The 24,496-nt window shown below is 34.2% G+C and overlaps 1 protein-coding gene across 1 annotated transcript in view; it reads left to right on the top strand.

The window, feature by feature from the left end:
* The window catches only part of LOC148946343 (membrane-bound transcription factor site-1 protease-like), a 94,412-nt gene that overhangs the window by 57,583 nt on the left and 12,333 nt on the right, over positions 1–24,496 (top strand). Inside the window, exons 9-12 of the mRNA XM_089098385.1 lie at positions 9,643–9,881; positions 14,009–14,162; positions 17,788–17,914; positions 20,628–20,872. Of these exons, the coding sequence (XP_088954511.1) occupies positions 9,643–9,881; positions 14,009–14,162; positions 17,788–17,914; positions 20,628–20,872 (765 nt within the window). The remainder of the gene's footprint in view (positions 1–9,642; positions 9,882–14,008; positions 14,163–17,787; positions 17,915–20,627; positions 20,873–24,496) is intronic.

The raw sequence follows: 24,496 nt of genomic DNA, 5'->3' as shown, positions 1-24,496 counted from the left end.
ACACTACTTTAGACTACGTTAGGGGGTGCGCGCCCCCTTCGCCTTCCCCCTGGATCCACCACTGCATTAGGGGGGTTGAGTATAGTGGAGCTACATGCAAAATGTAACCTAATCTAACCAAAATACCAACTTAATATTTATTAAAATATAGCTACAATGCAGTTTTTCACTGAGCCGAAGCTAATTGTCTCCGCATACAAACATCAATAAACAGGTCATCGTCTGATTTTATAGATCCAAATTCTCGAGTGTGCACTGACTAACAGACAAGTATATAAAAATCTTCTAGACTTGACAAAAAAAAACAAAAAAAACAATCTGTTGCTCAGACACAAAGGCTACGAAAAGAGGTGCAATGCGGATACGGCCCGTTGAAAACTAAAGAATGGTTAGACTTATTTAATCATTGCGTTCCTATATAACTGACCTGTTTTTGGTAATTTGACCAGTTTTTTGGAAATTTCCTATATAACTGACCTGTTTTTGGTAATTTTATGACCCCACCTTTTATTTAGCTATAAAAGCATAATATACACAAATTCAAAAATGCGTGCGTATGCACACATGTGTTTATGCATAGGCTGTAAATGATTTGGAATCTTAAAAATGAAGAAAACCGTAAATAAGAGGAAAACGGAGCTAAAAAAAATGTTGTTTGCATTGCTCCTGCCGTCCAGGAGCCTTGGAGCCTTCTTGCTTTTCATCTCGATGTCATTTTCTTTATTTGTTTTGTTTCTATTTTTTTAGTATGAAGTGCGAGCCATCTAAGGACCCATGAGGTGGTCCTTGCACATATACGTATATGTATATCGTATGTGTATATTTTATCCGTATATATATATATATATATATGTATATATATATATATATATATATATATATATATATATATATATATATATATATATATATATATATATATATATATATATATATATATATATATATATATATTTAAACCTGATGATTTTCTTGGTATGTTGGAATCGTGGCTTCGGGACGAGAAGAAGAGGGTGGATCCAGGGGGACTGGGGGTACCCCTCTTCTCCTCCTCAAGATTTTTTTTGGTCCCCTCATTCTGTTATTCTCTTCTTTTACTCTTTTTTTAAAATAAAATTGTCAGTTTGGTCAATCATTGGTGCCCTTGTAACATTGTCCCCCCCTCCCAGATTTTGCTTTAGATCAGCCTTTGCCAGGAGATTCAGGTTTGGCTTACTGGGGTCAAGATTTCGGTAAAGCATACCGTCAACTTTTGCTTGCATTGCCAGACTACCCATGAGCTGATATATGAAGCCACTATAATCAGAAAAGTTTGCCCTGAGCGGAACGCTGGGAATTTTTGTATTTTCCCCCTGAACGGATACGTTTTTGTGTTTTATTATTTTTCCATGAATAATTGTACTTATCTAGTTGTCGCTTTGATAAAGATTTAATTTTGTACAGTTATGAAGTATAAAGCTGTCAAGTATATTGGTTTTTGGAATTCAATATTAACTTGAAAATATTGATTTAAAAAAATTTATTTGATTTTCTTAATTTTAGTTTTAGTATTTTACTTTGAACAAACTACTTTGATAATGAGTTACTCTTTATAAGCAACTGGGTCTAAGGGTAGTAAATATTTGGGTGTTTGATAACTAAGTTCAAAGCTGTCGATATTGGTAAAAAATATCCGTCCAACGCTTCGGCATTGCTCAACAGAACTGAATGCTGGGAGTTTATATCTTAATTTTTAATTAATAACTTCATTTTTATGTACTTTTACTTTAATTGACATAATTTTTTCATTGCCTTTAGAAAAATGTTGGTCTCTAAGCTTCATTAAATAAATGAAAAAAGTTTTTTTCAACTGAAAATAAGGAGCAACATTAAAATTTAAACAAACAGAAACTATTGTGTATATGATTAAAAAACTTGTTTATTTTTAATTGAATTCCTGATCTTTTTTTAATAACGCCAGGATACCTGGCTCCCCCTCCGTGGAAAATTCCCCCTCCCCACAGAAATATCCTCTGGGCCATTCAATCCTGGAGAATATTTACCCCGAACAATTATCCTTAACATCTCCACGCCTAAAACTGAATCGGTAAAGAAGAAGCAAGACATATAAAGAAATTTTGTTTAGGAATTGTGGCAACTTCACCAAGGGTAAAATTTCCCCTGAAAAGTTCACCCCTATAAACTTCCCTCTCCATGGAGAATTCTCCCCGTCTAAAATCCTCCGATTAGAAATTTTCTCGCTTCCCAACCGAAAAAGGTATACATATTCCCAATAACAAATAAAACAATGGGTAAATTTCATAACTTAAAAACCTTTCCCTAGGGTCTGAAGGGGGTCATTTTATCTCTAAAAACATATGATTATAGGGCCTTTCAACTATGTTGAAGAAAAAACTATCTCAAAATTTTGATTGGACGACTTTTGGAAAAAGGTGGCGTGGGAAGGGGCCTAGTTGCCCTCCAATTATTTTGGTCACTTAAAATTGGCACTATAATATTTTATTTCCATTAGAATGAGCCATCTATCGACGGCCTAGGCCCACTGGGCCGATACGATCACCCCTGAGAAAAAAAAAACAAATAAACACGCATATCTGATCTTTCTTCTGGCAAAAATTACAAAATTCCATATTTTTGCAGATATGTGCTTGAAACCTCTACAGTAGGGTTCTTTGATACACTGATTCTGATGATGTGATTTTCATTAAAATTCTATGACTTCGAGGCGGTCTTTTTCCCCTTTTTCTAAAATCAGACAAATGTCCCCAGGCTCGTAGCTTTTGATGGGTCAAAGTAAACTTAATGAAACTTATATGTTTGGAATCAGCATAATAAGCAAATTCTTTTGATATATCAATTGGTATCAAAATTCAGTTTTTTAGAGTTTAGGGTACTACTGAGCCGGGTCGCTCCGTACTTACAGTTCATTACCACGAACTGTGTGATTACTCATCAAAATCAAACAGTTCGTGGTAACGAACTGTAAGTAAGGAGCGACCCAGCTCAATAGTAACCAAAACTCTAAAAAACGAAATTTTGATACCAATGGATACATCAAAAGAATCAGAATTTTATGCTGATTTCAAATATATAAGTTTCATCAAGGTTAAATTTACCCATCAAAAGTAACGTGCCTGAGAAAATTTACCTGATTTTCGAAAAAAGGAGGAAACACCCCCTAAAAGCTATAGAACTTTAATGAAAATCACACCATCAGATTCAGCCTATCAGAGAACCATAATGTAGAAGTTTCAAGCTCTTATCTGCAAAAATATGGAATTCTGGTATTTTTTGCCAGAAGAAAGATCACGGGTGCGTGTTTATTTGTTTTTTGTTTGTTTTTTCTTTTCCCCAGGGATGATCGTATTGACCCAGTGGTCCTAGAATATCGTGGGAAGGCTCATTCGAGCGAAAATTAAAAGTTCTAGTGCCCTTTCTAAGTGACCAAAAAAATGGAGGGCAACTAGGCCCCCTCCCACGCTCATTTTTTTCCAAAGTCACCCGATCAAAATTTTGAGATAGCCATTTTCTTCAACATGGTCGAAAATATAAGAAATTTGTCCTTTAGGATGACTTAATCCCCCAAAGCCCCCAGGAGGAGGGCTGAAAGTTATGAACTTTACCCAATGTTTACATATAATATTGGGTGGTTATTGGGAAGTATACAGACGTTTTCAGGGGGATTTTTTCTGGTAGTGGGGGGGGGGGTCGGTGGTTATTTTGAGGATCTTTCCAAAGAGGAAGTTTTCATGGGGGAAGGAACAATGCTAAGAAGGGGGCGCCGGATTTCCCACCATTATTTAAAAAGCGATCAGATATTAAATTTAAAAAAAAACAAGTTTTTCAACTGAAAGTAAGGAGCAAAATCAAAACTTAAAACAAACAGAAATTATTACGTATATGATTGGGTTCGCCCCCTAGTCAATACCTCGCTCTTTAAGTCAATACCTCGCTCTAGTCAATACCTCGCTCTAGTCAATACCTCGCTTTTTTTTAGTACTTTCATAAGAGCTATTTATTCAAATTAACGATCTTTTCGAACTTTAGCGGAAAGAGCAAGGTATTGACTAGGGGGGCGAATCCCCTAATATACGCATTAAAACATATGAATATAGAAGTTCGTTACGTAAGTTAATTCGTAATTATGTATATTTATTACTAATAAAAACGTTCGTAAATAAAATTTAACAGCTTTCGAGAAAGCCCTTTAACCAAATAAAAGTAAAATTAATATGCAAATTTTGTTTTAACTATTCATGTACGCTGAGCCAAAATCAAAACCTGCAGTAATTCAAAACGTTCAAAAATTTAATAAAAAAACAAGTTTTTTAAACTGAAAGTAAGGAGCAACATTAAAACTTAAAACGAACAGAAATTATTAAGCATATGAAAGGGGATGTCCCCTCATCAACGCCTCGCTCTTTACGCTAAAGTTAGACTCTTTCTCGCAACGCTATTTTTTTAAACAATAAAAACTTTACCGTATAGAGCGAGGCGGTGAGGAGGGGACAGCCCCTTTCATATACGGAATAATTTCTGTTCGTTTTAAGCTTTAATGTTGCTCCTTACTTTCAGTTTAAAAAACTTGTTTTTTTTTATTTAATCCAAACAGAGATCTTTGAAATATTGATTGTTTTTTCTGCAGTACCAAAAGTACTGTATTCATAAAACTTTCCAATTTCATGAAATGTAATTAAACAAATAGAAAAGGATTTTCAACTACAGTAACTTAAAACAAATATAAATTACTTTGTATATAAGGGGGACTGCCCCCATTTCAACACCTTGCTCATTAAACAAAAGTATTCTTAGTGCTTTGAAAAATCTTATCTTTCCAATTGCAAATTTTCTTTAAAATGTGGAAAAAAGCCAAACTTCACAGTAAAGAGTAAGGAGCTAAGGAGGAGACAGCCCGCTTCATATAAAGAATAATCTTTTCAAATAGGTTTCAAATCTGTTACTTGCTCTCAGTTGAAAAGCTCTTTTTTTTAATTTCTGATCGTTTTCCATATCATACCCAGGCCTAACCAAAGACATAATTTGAGACACTTCTCCCTTAAATCCCTGGTTAATTGCTTTTAAAACGTGCAAATCAGTAATTGTATGTGTATTAGTACCGTCCTATGTTTAAATTTTCAATTTCAATTTTGGATAAAATTTGAATATACTTAAAAATTGGCGATGAACAGTAATTTTGGTAATAAGTCCTTGTAAATATTACTACTACAGAATTTTGTTTGGAAGAAAAGGAGTATTATTGTTTGTACGGATGGAAATTCTGTGAGCATTTTGATCTTCTATATAACTGAAGCCATCCTAACCTCTACAATAGGATTTTCTTATCGATAAATACATTACATAGATTTGTTTAAATACATTGAAGTACTTTACAGAAATAGAAAAAAATAATACCATGGAAAATTGCTGAAAACTAAGTTCCTTGCAGTATTTGCCACCCCAAATAAAAATTTCCTGGCGGGGATGATGATGACCTGCCTTTTCCACCTCTCTGCTAGTAGAAATGAGAATGTAACATTTTTGCTGTATAGCAAAACAATTTAATTAATTCATACTCCCACCACCCTACCTCCTTCAACATTTATCTGAAGCCTCGTGAAGAGTAAGCAGTTTGTCCATTTAAATGTACTTTAAGAATCTACCCTACCCCGACTAAACAACGACTCACCAAACATAGCCTAGTTTCATTACAAATAAAGCGAATCAACTTGGTTGAATCCAGTACTGCCACCGTGTGGCATTACTTCTTTTGCAACTGGGAAGCCTAAAATATAGTTATTGATACTTTTAAATCAATTAGCTTTTCAGAATTTCAAATTGATTGCAAATTCATCCTCAATAATGTCTGTAGGGATGACACCCCCCCCTGCGCCCTGAGTATAGGGTGGTAAGTTATTTTATGATGGCATGTAAGGTCTTTATTGAATGCGCGGTCGTTTAATTATCAGATGGAGCTTATTTGATTTGAAATTGGTAGATATAGTGCCCTTTTTAAAGTGATTTGAGAGTCAAAGTGATTTGAGAGCAAACAGCCCCCCCCCCCCTCCCTGCTAGCATTTGCCTTAACACCTCCAATCTAAATTCGGAGATAACAATTTTATTCGTCGTAGTTGAAGGTTTCAGAAATTATGTCTGTGAGGAAGACAAACTCCCCCGCCCCCTACAGCTCTCAGGGAAAGGGTTGTCAGTTATGCCCTCATATAAGGTTCTTATAAAAAGGGTGGTCGTATATGCTTTGGAGGGGACTCATTGGATTGGTAATCATAAGTTTTAGTGCTCTCTTTTAAGAATCAAAGCGATCAAAGCGCAGCTGCCCCCCCCCCTCCCACACACACACAAACACGTAGTGTTTTCCTGAGATGTATCCAATGGATATTTTGAGACAGTCCTTTCCTCCAAAATAGTTCAAAGATCGTATAACAAGGGTTTTGGGGTTGTCACCAACTGCCAAAGCCTGGAGACAAGGATTGTAAGTCTCACTCTTGGGTCATCTGAAGTTTTAATGGAAGGGATGATTGTAGAAGCTTAAGAAGTGACTCATTGGGTGGAAATTGGAAGTTCTAGTTCCCTTTTATGAGTTAATAGTGATGGAGGTCACGTAGCCCCCCCCCATCCAACTACCCTTCCTTTCACCAAATGCATTTTATTAAAATTGTGCGATGGCAATTTTGTTTTAAATAGTCCAAAGAACATATAACAATGCTTCCAGGGTTGGCGCAACCTCCTAAAGCCCTGGGGCAAGGGCTTTAAGTATACCCTGGAGGCATATAAGGTTTTTATGGAATGGGTGGTCATATTAAATTCAGATGAATCTCATTTGGTTCTAAATTGGAAGCTGCAGTGTCCTTTTTAAGAGTCAATGTGATCTGAGAGACCCCTCCCCACGCCCATCATTTCCCATGACAAATATTCACAAAATTTTGAGACATCAATTTTTTCAGCATTGTTGAATGGTTCAGTAGTTATATGTAGCAGTAGGAGTACAGTTAATAGTAGTAGTCTTAACTTTAGTAGCAGTAGTAGTGGTATCAGTAATAGTAAACTTAGCAGTAGTTGTAGGTGTAGAAGCATTAGTATTATGATGCAAATATTGCCTTTTGGTTAGTTCAACATCCCTTAGTCGGCGAAAATGTTCCTAAGATATTGCTGATATGCCCTTTTGACAACCTGCATATGGATGGCAGGTTGTCATCCGTATAACAGAAATATTCTCTGAAAATTCCTCCTTCATAGGTTTTGGATTTTGAGCTAGCTAGAAGACACTGCGCGTATTCATTTAATGCCGCTTCTACGGTTACTGTAACTAACGACACTAATGGCATCAATTTCAAACTTTTAGGGGACGTTTAGGAAGAGTTTCAATTAAACGAAAAACTTATATGCATGCAGGTATTAAAAGGATATATAAGCCCTGTAGGGCATATAAGAATATAGGCAGCGATGTTCTGTCATAGCTGATAGTATCATTGACGTTTTAAAGGAGCTAATTTGATTGAAAATTAAAAGTTCTAGTACCCTCTTAAGAGTCAAAAATGATTGGAGGGCAATCAGCCCTCCTTTTTAGCTCATAATTTTCCAGCAACTTCCAATCAAAATTTTAAAATAGCCATTTTGTTCAGCATAGCTGAATGGCCAAGTAACTATATCTCTAGGGTTATTGGGACTATATCTCTAGGGTTGCCAATAAGACATCTCAGCAATACACCAGAACGACTGAGGGTATTAAGTTCAAATTTTTGGGGCTGCTTCTATTACTACTCCTGTTCTTATAATTTTATTAAATCGAAAGTGTAATTGTATCCAGGCTGTGATAGAGCTATTATATATTTTTGGGGGAATGGTATTAACTTTTATTTATCCGGTTAACTAGAGGGTGTATATGACTAAATTAAACCCTACTATTTGTGTCATGATTTTCAATAGAGCTTATGTAGTTAAAAATTGATGAAAAAGTTTCTCCAGCATATAAATAGCAGGCCAGACTATAAATTCTTCAAGGAAAACCGTAAAGATTCAAACTAGTACTTTTCTTTATCCCTGAAAAAGACCATGTCAATATAAGACGAACAGAAATTAATTAAAAAGAACTTTTTCCACAAAAAAAAGTTTTCAAAAAAAAGTATAGAACTCCATTAAACCAAAAATAGAATAAAATAATCTACCAAGCATACAACTACCACAGATCAGTGTTAATAAATACATGAAACCCAAAACGAACAAAAATTAAAATAAATAACAGAGTCAAATTCAAAACGAGCAGATACCAGAATATAATTTGTACTTTACTGAAAAAATTCTTTAAATGTTTTCACTTTTATAAGTTTAAGAAACCAAAAATTAACTAAGGTTTTGGAATATATATCAGCATATATTAAACTGACAATGCACATTCATTTGAATTTTTTCAGTAAAGTAAAAATTATATTATGGCTGTGCGTTTCCGAGACTGTGCAATTTGGCTTTCGTCAGAACACAGCCTTACTGATCATTTTTTTTTTCAGCTGTATAGATGTAACAGAGTGTGCTTTTAGGTAGCCTTATTGCACCTAGCCGATATATTACTTTTTTGATCCTATTGTCGATGTAACCTAAAACCGAACAAAAAGTATAATTAACAATGTGTTCAAACTTAAAATAATGGGAAATTACCACAAATTAGGTTGTTGCTCCCTCCCGTCAAGCTAGTTTTTATTCAATTATTGATTAAATAAAGATTAATTCGCAATATTTGCAAGGGATATTGATCCCTCAGACGTGGGTTTTTAGCAAGTCAGGAAGGCCTAAATGATAGTACATGGAGAAGCTTTTATTTATTGAAAAATATTTTTATCAAATCTGCATACAAATGCAAAATAAAAATTAAAACACGAAGAAGCATATATCAGTCAATGTTTAACTATTGCCTCCATTTCAGCTATATTTATCGATTTTACGATTTGATAGATTTGACTATATTACCGATTTGACGGACTGTTCCTTTATGTGGCACTACTGCGCCCGGGCGCAGTAGGACCCGGGCGTGGAAGAGTATATATTACTTTTCTGTTACTAATATTGTAAGCGTCACATAAAAACAAACAAAAATTACGGTTAACAACGAATTCAGGGATAAATAAATTTAAATTACCATGTATGAAGGTTGTGCTCTTTCATCTCAAATTATTACTTACTTAATTATTGAGTAATAAAAGATTAATTCTCAGCCTCCATGTGATCCTTTAGACAAGAGGTTGTAGTGGGCCAGAAAAAAAAAACTAAACGATGACACATGCAGTAATAAATTGAGAAAATTTGAGGAAAGGAGCATGTGTATTTTTCAAAATTTAGGGAGGGGGACAAATTTGCTGTTTTTTTTATTATTATTCTTACGTGAAAATACTAAGAAAAGCATTTTGTCGATGAAAAAGCCTTCTAAAAAAGGTATTTCTCGAAATCCCAGAGGAACGACAAAAAAAAATCTTGGGAAACACATACCCCCTCAACCCCAATAGACATCACTGAATGCATGGAAAACCTTCTATTTATTGAGAAATATTTCCATAAATTTTACATACAAGTGCAAAATAAAACTTGGAAACGCAAAGAATTACATATCAATCAATAATTAAATAAATTCCATTACAGTTATATTGATTTGACAGAGTGTGCTTTTATGTGGCCCTACTGCACCCAGCCTATATATTACTCTTCTGTTCCCACTATTGTCAACGTCACAGTTCTAAACGGTATGGGAGTCAGTGGAAAGATAGTGAAAGAACCTATTTGGCATCCTTACTTGATGCACTATGGCCATCTACTTAATATTGAAATCTCGTATTCTGATCTACTTTGGCCCTGGTCTGGTTTCCTAGCAATCTCAATTTGTAAGCTAATATATATTATTTTATCGTTTGTGTTTTGTTTTTAGTTTTATTTATGTAATAAATAGTCTAAAAATATTCTGTCTAAAAATAGTCTAAAAAAAATCTAAATATTTTGAAAAAAAAAATCAAAAACTGTTGCTTTACGCGAACCCCTAATAATTTAAACTGGTTGGCTTCTTTTACCCCATTGGATTCTGAAAGGCAGGGCTATTTGGTAACTCTGAGTAGAACTGCATGCTTTAAGTGCCAAGAACATGGAAATGAAAATAGTTTTTGTCCCCTGGACTCATCTTAGGTGTATTCACGCCTTAAAAACATGATTTTCAAAGATTTGTTTTTTGTTGACTTAAATTGTGAGGTTTTTAGTGAAGCTTCACATTTTCGTCAGAATTGCCATGTTGGATTCTGGAAATAAGTAAGCAAAACTAATTAGTTAAACTTGACTACGCCTATCGTTAGAAAATATTCAAAAATTAAGAATATGGCGATTCCCAAAGGCAACCGCACCATCAATGGAAACCACGCCTTCTTAAGCTGTTTGGGTGCCTTATGTTTTTAGCTTATTTTCGCTGTTTTTTCGCCCACGTTTCTTTTTCTTTTTTTTAATGTGGCCCTGCCTACCACCGAAAACTGATAATAATTGCTAAGTAATAAAATAAAATTTCTAAATTTCGTAAAATTTCAACGGCACCTTCAATGGAAAATCACGCCTTCTTAAGCTGTTTAGGTGCCATGTGTTTTTAGCTTATTTTTACTGTTTTTTCGTCTACGTTTCTTTTTTGTTTTTTTTAATATGGCCCTGCCTACTACTGAAAACTGATAATAATTGCTAAGTAATACAATAAAATTGCTAAATTTCATAAAATTCCAACAGCACCTTCAATGGAAAATCACGCCTTCTTAAGCTATTTCGGTGACATGTGTTTTTAGCTTATTTTTGCTGCTTTTTCACCCACGTTTCTTTTTCTTTTTTTTATGTGGCCCTGTCTACTACTGAAAACTGGTAATAATTGCTAAGTTATAAAATAAAATTGCTAAATTTCATAAAATTTTAACAGCACCTTCAATGGAAAATTACGCCTTCTTAAGCAATTTGGGTGCCATGTGTTTTTAGCTTATTTTTGCTGTTTTTTCGCCCACGTTTCTTTTTCTTTTTTTCAATATGGCCCTGCCTACTACTGAAAACTGATAATAATTGCTAAGTAATAAAATAAAATTGATAAATTTCAACAGCACTTTCAGTGAAAAGCCGCGCCTTCTTAAGGTGTTTGGATGCCATATGTTTTCAGCTTTTTTAGACTTTTCACTGACGTTTCTTCTTTTTAAATTTGGCATTTAATGCTACTGAAAACTCCACAGTTGCATATTGAGGTCTTTTTCATAAAAAAAATAAATGTAAGTTTCCACTTAACCTATTAAATCGGATTCCATTTTCACTGTCCTTGGTACTTGACCTATTCAATTCAATTGAAAACTTCTCTGAAAAGTGTTTATTGTCCCTAAAATGCTTGAATAGGAATCCAGCCCCATAAGTGCCGCTGATAGTATAGATTATCATGTTAAAAGCTGATTTACGGGATTCGATACTTAAAGGATCACCCTGTCTCATCTATTGCAAACTTGTTTGGTTTGTGTAGCCAAACTATTTAGAGTTGATTGGGCGGTCTTGCCATAATTTGTAGAGCTTGGATAAGAAGTCTGAATAAACGATAGGAAACTAAAAGCCGAATCCTTTTTCCCGGAAATCTTAGAAAGAAACTATTTAACTTTCCCCGTTTTGTGCCGGACATCTTCAGTTTTACTGAAACTAGCATCATCAGAAGTGCGAATTTTTATTTTTTCGTTTAAATGGAGCAGAAATTTTATTGTTTCAGGAAAAGGTGGTCTCTAAAAATCTTCTAGCATACCTGCTCGGAAAACGCTAAAAATTAGTTTAAAGGAATTTTCATTTGAGTAATTTGAGCATGGGGAGTTCTATGTGATTCTAATCGCTTTGATTGACAAACTCGGCGAAAAAAAGGAAGTCAAATTTAACCATCTTTTCAGTCTAATTTTGCAGTCAAGCCGCAAATTCTAGATAGGTTTTGCTGATAGCTAGTTCTCCGAGAGAAGTCGCTAACTCTTTGTCTTTGAGACGGTCAGCCGACGGTGAGGCTAGTGAAATAATTTTTAAGTTATCAAATTCCCTTGATATGAAATTAAATAAATTGCTTATGACCAAAAGTCCCACGAGCAAAAATGGTTCTGCAAGCTGGTGCTTTTGGGTACTCCACTGATATATAATGAAATTAAAAATGATGTAGATTCTTAGAATTGTTTGGTAATGTTGTATGCCACTGATTGTTTCATTTCTTTGATTTCAACTTGAGTTTCCGCTCTTATCAATTTCCCATATTTTGGGATTGATTATATATTTTATAGCTTTCGTATGAGACTTCAGAAAAAAAAGAAGGGAAAAAACTACACAGTATGAGCACTCGCAGGGGGAGGGATGTAATGTGGAGATTTCCATTCCCCCCTAGAAAAATTTGTTTTCTTTAAAAGTGTAAATTTGCTGTCGGGTATTTTTCCTATATTTTTCCGGTATTTTATAGCATTTTTATTTCTTTTGACTGCAGTGTATTCTTGTTTGTATTTGGTAATTGACTTGAATTTTTGCCATTTTATTTTGGTTTATGCTTGGTATTATTGGTAAATAGTAATATATTTAATATATATGCAAATCAGAAAGAAAATCCTCCCTAGATTCGAAAAATATATTTTGCTCCCTCTCCTCCTCTCCAACATTTTCCTGAATTGGCGCCACTACTTAAGGCATGGATAGATTAGGTCTTATTTACTTGCTTACTTACAGCAGAACCAGATATTTTCCCGCCTCACCTGGTATCTAAATTCAGATGTTACGTGAAAATTTGTTTAACCGTAAGGTCCTCAGACATACGGCCAGATAAACTCCCATAAAACAAAATTAAAAAAAAACATTTTTAGAGATTTTCAATCAGGTGACTTAATTTAGATTTGTTTTAAATTATGTTTTCTTCTAGAGTCTATGACTGATTCTCCTGTTCTATACATTGTTCGATAAAACAAAATATTAAATTTCTGGGGTCGCCATTCACGTTTATGTCATCCCACTGAGGGATAGCGTATACCACTTCTTTCTTTTAGGTACATTTAACTTCTCCCTTTTAAGTAGTAGATTAATTTTCTCCCCGGGATGCCAATTCATGAAAATATACTACAAGGGTAAGCATTTTTTCTGTTATTTTAAGGTAAAGATATGAGAAAAAGGTATTTTTCAAAATCTAGGGGGGGGGCTGTTTTTACAGTTTTTTGTTAATGTAAAACGGTGTTATTCAAAATCTAAAGGGCGACAATTGACCCCCACCCCCTCTTTAGTACACCAGTTTTTCTCTAGAAATAAGTTTGCAATTTGGCCCATTCTAATCTTAGCCTAAAAAGGACTTCAGCAGCTTGACTGTAACAGGCAATAAAGAAACTTATTTCTAAAATATCAATTATAATAGTGCAATATAGTGTTAAATATAACATTGGTATATAATATAAATATTGGGTTATGATTGGTAATAAAAGTGATAAAGAAGGAGTTATAATAAAAATTTTGGATACATTCAACTTCTGCTTTTTTAAGATATCTAAAATAATAATTATATCTAAAATAGCAAAAAAATAATACGAAACTAGATTTTAGAGTCCCTACCGGTGTGAATAATCTTTTTTTTTTACCCTTCAGCCAGGAAGTCCAATGGGGTGACAGGGGGCCAGCCATCCTTTACTTTCACACGCCCTTCTTGTTTACCTTCCCGGTATTTCTTTGTGTACCTAATAGGAGATGGGCGGATTCTGGCTAAGCTTACAGTCACACTACCGACCCGCATCCCGAGCCAAATAATCGGCCACGCCAGGACTTTAACAACAAAAACCATGGTTTAATAATACGGCTTTATATTAGATGTAAAGTTATTATATTAATTATAATACAAATATGAATTATGTAATATAACACGTATTTGAAGTAATAAAGGATATATTCTACTTCTTGCTAAAATATAGGTTAAATTTGTTTTGCTAAAGTAATATGACTCATACTTTTAATTTACTTGTAGCTGTGTCTGAAGAAGCCGCTGATTGGGAAGGTATAGCACAAGGTCATATTTCTTTAACTGTTGAATCCTCCCCTGAAGATGGCACCACTGAAACCTTGACATCCACAATTACTCTTCCTTTGCGGGCTAAAATCATACCAACACCACCAAGAAGGTAAGTAGCAATTCAAAGTCTATAATGTACCAGCTACCGGAATCTAAAAATGGGGTTTTGACCTTAAATAGAGAAAGTTTGACTCGTAGTCTGCAAAAGTTTAAGGGGATGTAGTTATCTATTGCTAGATTTTCAGGCTCTCCCAGACCTTGGTCTGCCTCCCCCCAGACCCCAGTTTGCCCCACCCTCTCCCCCAGCTGAAATTTACTTTCTTCCAAAATCTTTTCAAAACTGAGATAAACTTGCATAATACAAGCATCAACAGAAACAGATCAGTTTTTTAGTACATATTTATCTTTACAGTTCTATAAGTTAGCTTTATATAGTACTGTTAAGTACCTTTATAGTACTTATAAATTACTAAATAGTGCCTTTATGATACCAAATAGCTTATTTTTAAGTTTTTACTGTCATTTTCACTTGGTTTGGGAAAATTGACTCCAACTTTGGCCCCCCCCCCCCACTCCAGGATTTTGACGAAATTGCGCCCCTGACGGAAACCCTACTTAGCCTAACCTGATCTTAGCCTACATTGAATTTTGATGAGAAAGATCGCTAAGAAATGTTTATTTGGGTACAATATAGGACAATTACATGCCTATATATATATATATATATATATATATATATATATATATATATATATATATATATATATATATATTCAGCTAGAAACTAACCTAGCTAGCCTAATCTGAATATGTGAGGGTTTTATTTATCCGTCGACTTGCCTAGAAATGGCTCGCGGATCTTCATATTGCGTGGCACTCTTTCGTTTACGATTTTTCAACGTGGATATCTGATTTTTTCAGATATCTGATTTTTTTTTCAGATATCTTGATTTTTTTTAACGTGGATATCTCCTTCGCCTTTACTAAGTAATATCTCCTTTACTATTCGTCGATATCTCCTTTACTAAGCACAAAATAAAAATGTAAAAGAAACCATATATACAACGCCTTACTATGACATAACTTTGACCTAATTGCTTCTATAAGACACTGAAATGTAATTAGCTTTTCTCGGCTAGTCTGTCAATCAAGGCGGGTGAAAGCACAGAAATTCCCAAAGCGTCAAGATCAGTCAAATGATAATTCCTTTGTACTGATTTTCATTATTTTAGGTAGACTAAAATATTTTTAGGGACTAACCTTTCATGTACTTAAATTATGCAGTTCTGATCCGATTAATAGAAAAAACGAAAATTATACTTTATCATGATGCAAGTCTCATCAAAACTGAATATCTGTGTATCAAGCACAAATTGGAAGAAGTTAAATGGTTTTTCTAAGTTATCGGGAAAATTTGGTGTCGGCTGTTAGTTTTATTTCGTTTGTTTAGCTCTATTATTTATGTTCTACAAGTTATATCAAGGCCGTCAACATAATTCTAAATAGTTTGACCACACAAACTAAAAACGTTTATAATGGACGAGATAGGGCAAGTCTTTATCCTACCACATCCCCTTAACGTCACGCGCCTGGGATTTTGAAAATTCATAATTTCTGTCTGAGCAACATGGCTGTCTAATCTTAAACTACCCCTAGTTATATCTCGTCTATTAACCACTTACCAGCAACCCCACCCCCAATGGGGTAGTGCTGGTGAAAAGTAGCATGCAAGTGAAAAGTTAGAATGCTGATGAAGAAATTGAATCACACTATAGGAAATCACAATATTGATTAATAAAAATGCTTTATCAAAAACACAGAAGACCATATTGACTTTAGAGACTTTAGACCCTTAGAGACTTTAAAGTACCAATGACGTGAAAATGAAATTAAATTGTTTGAAAATTTTGTTCAAATTTGAAAATGTATTTAATTAGTTTGGAACTAATTGAGGAATCCAGTTTTTAATGAAGAACAGCTTCCTATGCAGTTATGCAGTAATTTGCTGCAGCAAATTACACGTATTTACAGCAAATAATTTGTAATTTGCAATTGCAAATTAAAATGTCAGGAAATTAAAGAAAAAGAAACGTGGGGGGAAAATCAACAAAAATAATAAGCTAAACATGTCTGGCACCAAACACCTAAAGAAAGTTAAGTTTTCTCTTGGAGGTGTAAGTATCTTTGGGAATCAGCAGATTGTTAATGATTGAATTTGCGTGTAGTGCAGTCAGATTTAACTAATAGGTTCTGCTTGTTTGTTTTCACGGTTCAACCTGGCGACACTGACGAAAATATGATCTTCAGTGTGAACATAAAAATAAGATTCAGTTTGAAATTTAATCTTAGGAAATAATTGTTTTCGGGTATGAATAGACATAATATAGGTCCAGGGGCAAAGATTACTTTTGTTTTAATATCCTTGGTAGTTTCTACAGTAATTCACCTGTGCATATACGGTGTATCCCCTCACAAAGCTTAGATTTTACGCGCGAGTTGTTAGTCAGGAAACAATTTTCAGTAAATACGGTTGACCAGCAAATTTGTCTTTGCGTTCAACACTGTTATTTTGGCTACAACTACTGACAAAAATTGTTTGCAAATATTAACAATGGGTGTTGAATTTGTCTGTCAAACAAAGAATGAAAAAAAAACTTGGAGAAAGTTTGTGGAATAAAAGGAGAATTTTGGAAGATAGATGGCGGTTATTTTATTTTAAGACTTAATTTACCAATTAAATAAATAATTAGTTATTGGTTTAATTAATTAATTTAATTAAGTAGCTTATGCATTAAGACAATTTTAGAAGATAGAAGATCGTTATTTTGCTGTCTAAGCTATTATGTGTTTTTACAGCTTGAAATAAAGATGTCAGTTGGGGCGAATAAATTTTTTTCGAAAGATGGAACTATTTAAATTTATAAAGTTTAAATATAATTTAATAAATATACTATTAAAATAAGTAAATGAATACTGCATAATAATTTTTTTTACGATCTAATTAAAATTAATTAAATTGAAATTTTAAATCCCAGCAATACTTATTCTTTGCATGATAAAATTACACCAGCACCACAAAGAAAGCGAGTACCTTAACCTCAAACTGTAGGGGGGCTATCCAGCAAACTTTTGATCCAAATGTACACTCCGATCAAAAACGGGTTCAGGGCAAGCAATTGCTTGTTATATTTTTCTGTCAATTTAAGCAAGAAATTTTGAAACTAAAAAGAATGTATATACGAGAACGTTTGCGTGTAATTAAAAAAAAATTAGAAAACAAACGGCTGTCTTTTCGCATCGTATGTTCTATGCACTATTGTATTTTTATATGGCTAGAAGTAACACTATAAACTTATACATGAAATCTGCTCGTATTTACGATTGAAAAAACGAAAAGGCAAAATTAAAAAGAAAAGAAAATTGATTTTACAGTTACGATTAACGTTTTTACGATTTTTACGTTTTTACGTTGTTACGGTTTTACGATTAACGGTTCTGGTTAACAAATGAAAGTGTATAAAAATTTAATGCTACTTTAAATATGATAATGAAAGCACTATTAGTGACGGAAAAAAACGAAAAGGTAAAATTAGAAAGAAAAGAAATAAAATATGAAAATAAGAAAATTAGATTACAAAAAGCAAAATTCTGTCTAAAGGGATGGTAATGAAGGAATGGTCTGCATTTGGAATTTTGCTGGGTTGAAATTTAAGGTCAATTGTTTTTCGTTTCAGTAAACGGATTCTTTGGGATCAGTACCATAACTTGCGCTATCCCCCTGGCTATTTTCCAAGGGACAATCTTCGGATGAAGAATGATCCACTTGACTGGAACGGTGACCATATTCATACAAACTTCAAGGTAAATCATAAATTTTCGTTTTTTCTTCTTTTCTTTCTCCTCTCTTCATTACAGCATTTACCAGTATAATGCTATGCTCAGATTGCATTCTGCCTCAAAGGACATATATTTTCAGGTCCATAATATATACCAATTTTTGCCCCTTAAATATTCAAGACTAGGGCATTAATGCTCAAATTGTGTATCCTTATTAATTGAAGGGGTTTTATTTTTAAAGATAATGTTGATAGCACTCAGCTCTTGTGTGAAATGGTTGATCATGTACAACTAGTTTCAAAATCAACAATAATAGTTCGCATAATTAGATAGAAATTTGCCGAGTTTTCATAATTTTTGTCATTATGTTGTCTGGCTGCATGTTCTAGATCCTTAGCAATTTTAACACAGTGACCTCCACATTACACCTCCTTAATTCATAATATAACTAGTGTGAATTGATTGGCTGTTTTTCAAACATATCTCAGTAGAGGCATCATCATTGGTTAAAGCCCCAGTTGACGCATCAGTCGTAGCCCCGTTTGAAGCCCTAGCTGAAGTATAAGTTGAAGTCCCTGTTTAAGCATCAGTTTAAGCCGAGTTGAAGAATCAGTTAAATCCCTGGCCGAAGTATCAGTTGAAGCCCCAGCAGAAGCATCAGTTGGAGCCCCAGTTTAAGCATCAGTTGAAGCAACAGCTGAAGCATCAGTTAAAGTCCCAGTTTAAGCTTGAGTTGAAGGCCGAGCTGAAGAATCAGTTGAATCCCTAGCCGAAGCATCAGTTGAAGCCCCAGCAGAAGCATCAGCTGAAGCCCCAGTTTAAGCATCAGTTGAAGCCCCAGCTGAAGCATTAGTTCAAGTCCCATCAGAAGCATCATTTGGAGTCCCAGTTTAAGCATCAGTTGTAGTCCAGCTGAAGTATTAATTGAAGTTCTAGTTAATGCATTAATTGAACCTTTAAGCATCAATTGACTTCCCATTGTGGAATTTTTTCTTCTGATGTTTTGTAACCGTTGACCTCGAAAGTTGTCCTTGATCGTAAAAAAGTAGAAAAGATAATATTTATTTCCAAACATCTATCACAAGCTTTAGTAGAGCCGAATTTACATAAAATGATCAGTATAATAATTAAAGTAAAGCTATTTTACAAAATACGTAATTTTATAAAAACAGTGAAACTATCCAAAAATATTTCGTGAAAGGAACTGATTTTAAAGAAAGGATGCACTAACATTTTCTTCTTCTTTTTTAATTCAATCGATAAAATTAAACTAATTGTATTTTTATATCGATAAAAAAAAAGCTTAAAGCTGTACTGATATTGTAAAATAAATTTCAGAAATCTGATCAAAACACTTTTTAAAGTAATTTTTAATACGAACAGCGAAGTAGTGTCACTTGCCTATAAAGCTGTGCAAATCATGATACCCTCGGAAGTATTTTTCTCGAAGTGTTCCGCTGTTCTGACTTAAATGGCTAATTTTAATTTCAATCTGATGTCATGTGAGTCTGCGGTGTGCCTAGGGCAAAAGGGGTAACTATCTGTCCTCTGATAGGTTTGGCCCTTAAAAAGATTGCCAGGACTTTTGATTTCCAATCAAAATAGCGCTCTTCCAATTGTCTGCGATCAGCCGTTCTAAGCGATGACGCTGGCAAAGAAAAAATGTTGACGGCACAATGCTTTTTACTAAGCAAACGCTGTTGCGTTAACCAAACATTAGACTATATCAGCAGTTTTTAAAAGGTATGTACATACTTAAAACATTAGTCTTTCTTTTTTTGGTTGAGAAAATCAACAAATCTTTTTTGAAACTTTCTTGCACATCTATTTGGACAACTGAGATAATGAATTGGAGTTATAAATGAAAGAAAATATGATCCAATATAGATTCTCTGACTCTAGGAAGAGTGAATTCAAGGGGGGAATCAACTTATACTCCCTAACCTTTGCCCCCCCCCTTAGCTTGGATGTTGCTTACGTTTATGTAGTTTTCATTCTTATTGTCTATGGATTGTTTTGGTTACCCGACTGACTATCTCAAGCAGTAGTTTTGTGAAAAATGGAGTTCAATCCCACTTTCTATGGCTGTAATGAGAGAAAGCTTTAGATGGCTAGGATATGCTCTGCGGATGAAGGATGACAGATTACCAAAGATCGTCCTTGTCGGCCAACCGTCTAGGGTCAAGTGAAAAGCATGTCGTCCCCGAATAGGGTTGGAGGATGTCGTGACGAAAGATTCAAGGGAAGTAGGAACTTCTTGGGAGGGTGTAAAGAGTGAGGCTTTGAATAGACTAGGGTGGAGAAGGAGCGTGCATAGCTGTGTTGACCTTGGGTGGATTGGTGCTGCCTTGAGTTGCTACTAGTTGTAGTAGTAAACTAAGGTATCGTTAATTGGGAATTATTTATTTTAAACTAGTCAGTGCAAGTTAGTATAGTACAGGATTATTCTTTTCTATTTACTTTAGAAATTGTCTATCAAGCAAAAATAGAAAACAATTCTTGGAAATTTTTATTTCTGGAAAGAGCCCCCCCCCCCCCTTTTTTTAATTTTGGATGTTCCACGCGGGTTTAGATGTAGTTTCAAAGCGGTTATTCTGAGAACATTTATGTGGCTTTTTCCCCGAACTCCACTAAATTTTGAAGAACGAAATCTTTCTAAACCAAGTCCAGTGCCTTCACTCGTTGTGAATTTAGTCTTAAAATTCGCGTTAATTGCTAAATATGTTTCTTTTATTAGGATATGTACCAGTTTCTTCGTTTAAAAGACTACTTCGTTGAAGTGTTAGGCCATCCGTTCACTTGTTTTAACGCTAAAAACTACGCCGCTTTACTAGTGGTTGATCCCGAAGAGGAATTTTTCCCCGAAGAAATGACTAAACTAAGGAAAGACGTGGAAGACTTTGGATTATCATTAATTGTTTTTGCTGATTGGTATAATACGTCTGTCATGAAAAAGGTTCAGTTCTATGATGAAAATACAAGGTATGCTTCTTATAACGTGTATGATAATAATAATTTATTTGTAACCCACAAAAATACTGTACATAGGTATTAGAATGTGGAGTAAAAAATAGATAAAAAAAATATTCACAGAAAAATACGAAACATACAAAAACGAAAAATATTAAATATAGAAAAAAATTAACAAGTTGATTATACTGAGAAAGTTGAACAAGAGCAGTACTTGAGAGCTTCCTGTGTAGCTTTTCCAATTTTAATATTGTGTCGGGTATATTATATTTATTAATTACAATCCGGTTACGTGTTCAAGGAGGAATGAAAAGAAGAAACTGAAATAACTATATCTGATATCTATAACTGTATCAATATCTGAAATAACTACTCTGGATCCTTTTCTAATCACTTTTCTTAGGATGGGGAAACTTTCTACCGTTTACAGGACTGAATGATCACAAAGGGTAGAGAATAATTTTGCCAGTGACCTCGATTTTTATTTCCTTCGACTGGGAACAATTTTCCCCATATCCAAATTGTATCCTTTTAGAAATATCTAAAACACTACGCTGACGAAAACTGGAAAGGTTATTAGTAAGGGTTATTGTCCAACCACCGCAAGGAATCATCACAATTAAGCACAATTAGAGAAATTAAGAGGAGTAACACAATTAAGAGTATCACAATTAAGGAGAAGAAGAAGCTGAAGCGAAAGATAAAAGCTCAAACTTCTCTTCGTTGAACGAAAAGCTCATTCCTGAACGATAAATAAAAGTTCAAATAGGGATAAAATCCTTTTAATAGACAGTGTTTCACAAACAGCGATAAAATTTCATAAAAAATAGTAAATATTTCGGTCACATATGCAGTAGCCGTCGTCAGTAGTAAAACTGATGACTGTCACTGAATATGTAACCAAAATATTTAGTATTTTTTTGTGAAATTTTATCACTGTTTGTGAAACACTGTCTATTAAAAGGATTTTATCCCTATTTGGACTTTTATTTATCGTCATGGAAAAGCAGTGTGGTCTCTGAAGCTATCTACCGCATTCCTGAAAAAGCATTAGAACCAGAAGATACTGTTTTGGAGAGTCCAGTCCTAGTCCGACTAATCAGGAGTAAATGTTCAGCATACGTAAGATAAAATTCCGAAAAATACGATTCGGAAACATTCGAAAAATGCGTAGAGGAGACTTTCGCAAGCATGCCAGAAAGGCCATTTTAAAAAGTGTAAGTGATAAAACGCCACCTTGTCTTACACCTCTTTTACTTTAATTAATTAAAAAAGTTTTTTCCACAAAATAAGTTTTTCAAAGAAAAGTAAAGAACTCCATTAAACCAAAAATGAGCAAAAATAAAATCAAATAATCTACCAAGCGTCAAACTACCACAAATCAGCATCGATAAATAAATGAAACACAAAACGAACAGAAATTACAATAAATAACCGAGTGAAACTCAAAACGAGCAGAAATTAACATGAGTAGGGCTTAAAAACCCTATGCCTTCCCAAGGCCAAAACATAACTTGTACTTTCCTGAAAAAAATATAAATGTTTTTACTTTCATAACTTTAATAAATCAAATAATATTAACATTTTGATTGCTAAGTATCAGTATATAAATATTGAACTGACAATTCACATTCATTTGTATTTTTTTCAGTAAAGTGCAATTTATGTTCTCGCCTCGAGAAGGCATAGGGGTTTTAAGCCCTACTCGTGTTAATTTCTGCTCGTTTTGAGTGTGACTCGGGTTATTTATTGTAATTTCTGTTTGTTTTGGGTTTCATTTATTTATCGATGCTGATTTGTGGTAGTTTCAAGCTTGGTAGGTTATTTGATTGTATTTTTACTAATTTTTGGTTTAATGGAGTTCTTTACTTTTCTTTAAAAAACTTATTTTTGGGAAAAGTTTTTTTTAATTAATTTCTGTTTGTTTTATATTGACATAGTCTTTTCAGGGAAAAAGAAAATAATACTTTAAATCTTTTTTTTTTTTAAGAATTTATAGTTTGACCTGCTATTTATAGGTTAGAGAAAAATTTTTTCCAATTTTTAACTATATACACTTCTTTAAAAATCTGGGCACAAAGAGTAGTGTTTAATTTCGTTTTATTCCACCTCTGATTGATCTGAAATAGAAAATTTGATATCGTTCGCAATAAAATCTGTTTACTTTCTTTGATAGTTTGGATACACTTACGCTATTTTGAATTGGTTAAATTTTAAGAGCAGAAGTAGCCCCGAAAGTTTGAACATAAGTCGTTCTTGGGATGGCTGAGATGCCTTATTGGTAATTAGCATTAACACAGTGCATTTTGATTTAATCTTAAGGCAACATTTAGTTTTTAAACATAATGGGCAAATGGGAGGGTGGAGTGGAAGGGGGACTAGTCGTCCTCCAATCACTTTCGACTATTAAAAAGGACATTAAACGGGGTTACTTTGAACTAAAATTACTTTTTTTTTCTCCTTTATTTCGCTATAAATTTTGTAAATGGTAACATAACAACCTAGAAACACATTTCCATATGTATTTCTGACCGCTGAAGAGGGTGGATGTTACGGATTTTTTCTATCCCTTCCCACATGGCCATAATTTTATTTTGAAAATTGTGTCCAAAGTTTCCCACACTTCGTCAAACTTTTAACGACGTTATTTTCTTTTTCGTATTATTCATGTACTTTCATAATTTTTTCAAAGTTGGCCATGCTTTCGGTAAGTTTGAACAACTACTTATTTACAGACTTTTTCCTCTAAGATTCAATGTAAAAAAGGTCACTTATATTGAACAAAATAAAAAAAAAATACAGAAAATTAGACTAAGATCATGTCAAAAAAAAGAACTTGCAGAAAAATCCCGGAAAACTGGGGGCTAAAATTTGTGTTCTTTGCAAAGTTTTTTGTTTGACTTTGTAACTTCACGGTGCCCTGCAATTTGGAAGGGGCCATGTCCTTTTCGAACGAGTGGTCCAGCGAAAACATATTTTTCTTCAACAACACTGACATCACCTTTCTTGGGCCAGTTGTAACTGAAGTCAGCATTGCTCACACGTTCCATAAATTTGAACTTATCCATCCCCTCATCTGGAAAGTCTTCTGTTCGCCCAATGTAGAAATCTTTCTCATAGAAGTCAGACAGTTTAATTGGGAGACCTGAGTCCTTCTTACAAGTAGAATTGTCACCACCCTCATGTTCACTGTTCTGGCCTTCATCCCAACTAAGTTCACTAGAATCGTCGCACAGTTTTTTCGGCAAGTTGTCTGATGCGTCGTCAGATGAGCAGTCTAGATTCAGGACTTCTCGTAACTTATTTTTCAGCTCTCTGGCCTTTATTCGGCTTCATTTTAGCTTTGCCATATTTCACTTCACTCGTCCTTGAATCCTCAAGATCTTCAGCTTCTCTGTCGCTCGATTCAGCTAGTGATTTTCTGGGAGCCTTGTTAAGCTTTTTTCGCTTACGTGACACAGTACCAACAGTGACAAACCGCCTTTTTTTCAAAGGAAGTTTTGACAGAATCACCAACTGCCTCACGGACTTCGTTATTTGATCGCCTATCGGAAATCTTTTTGATGCAACGCTTTTTGTCAAAGCATGCTGTGAACCCATTTTGAATGTTGACATTGTCATCCTTTGCCAGCTCAT

Source organism: Artemia sp. Qi Xiang Cuo, chromosome 12 (genome assembly GCF_049724085.1).
Source record: "Artemia sp. Qi Xiang Cuo chromosome 12, ASM4972408v1, whole genome shotgun sequence".
NCBI classification, from domain to species: Eukaryota; Metazoa; Arthropoda; class Branchiopoda; order Anostraca; family Artemiidae; genus Artemia; species Artemia sp. Qi Xiang Cuo.
Note: the sequence above shows the minus strand (reverse complement) of the source record. Positions and strands in the feature narration are given on the sequence as shown.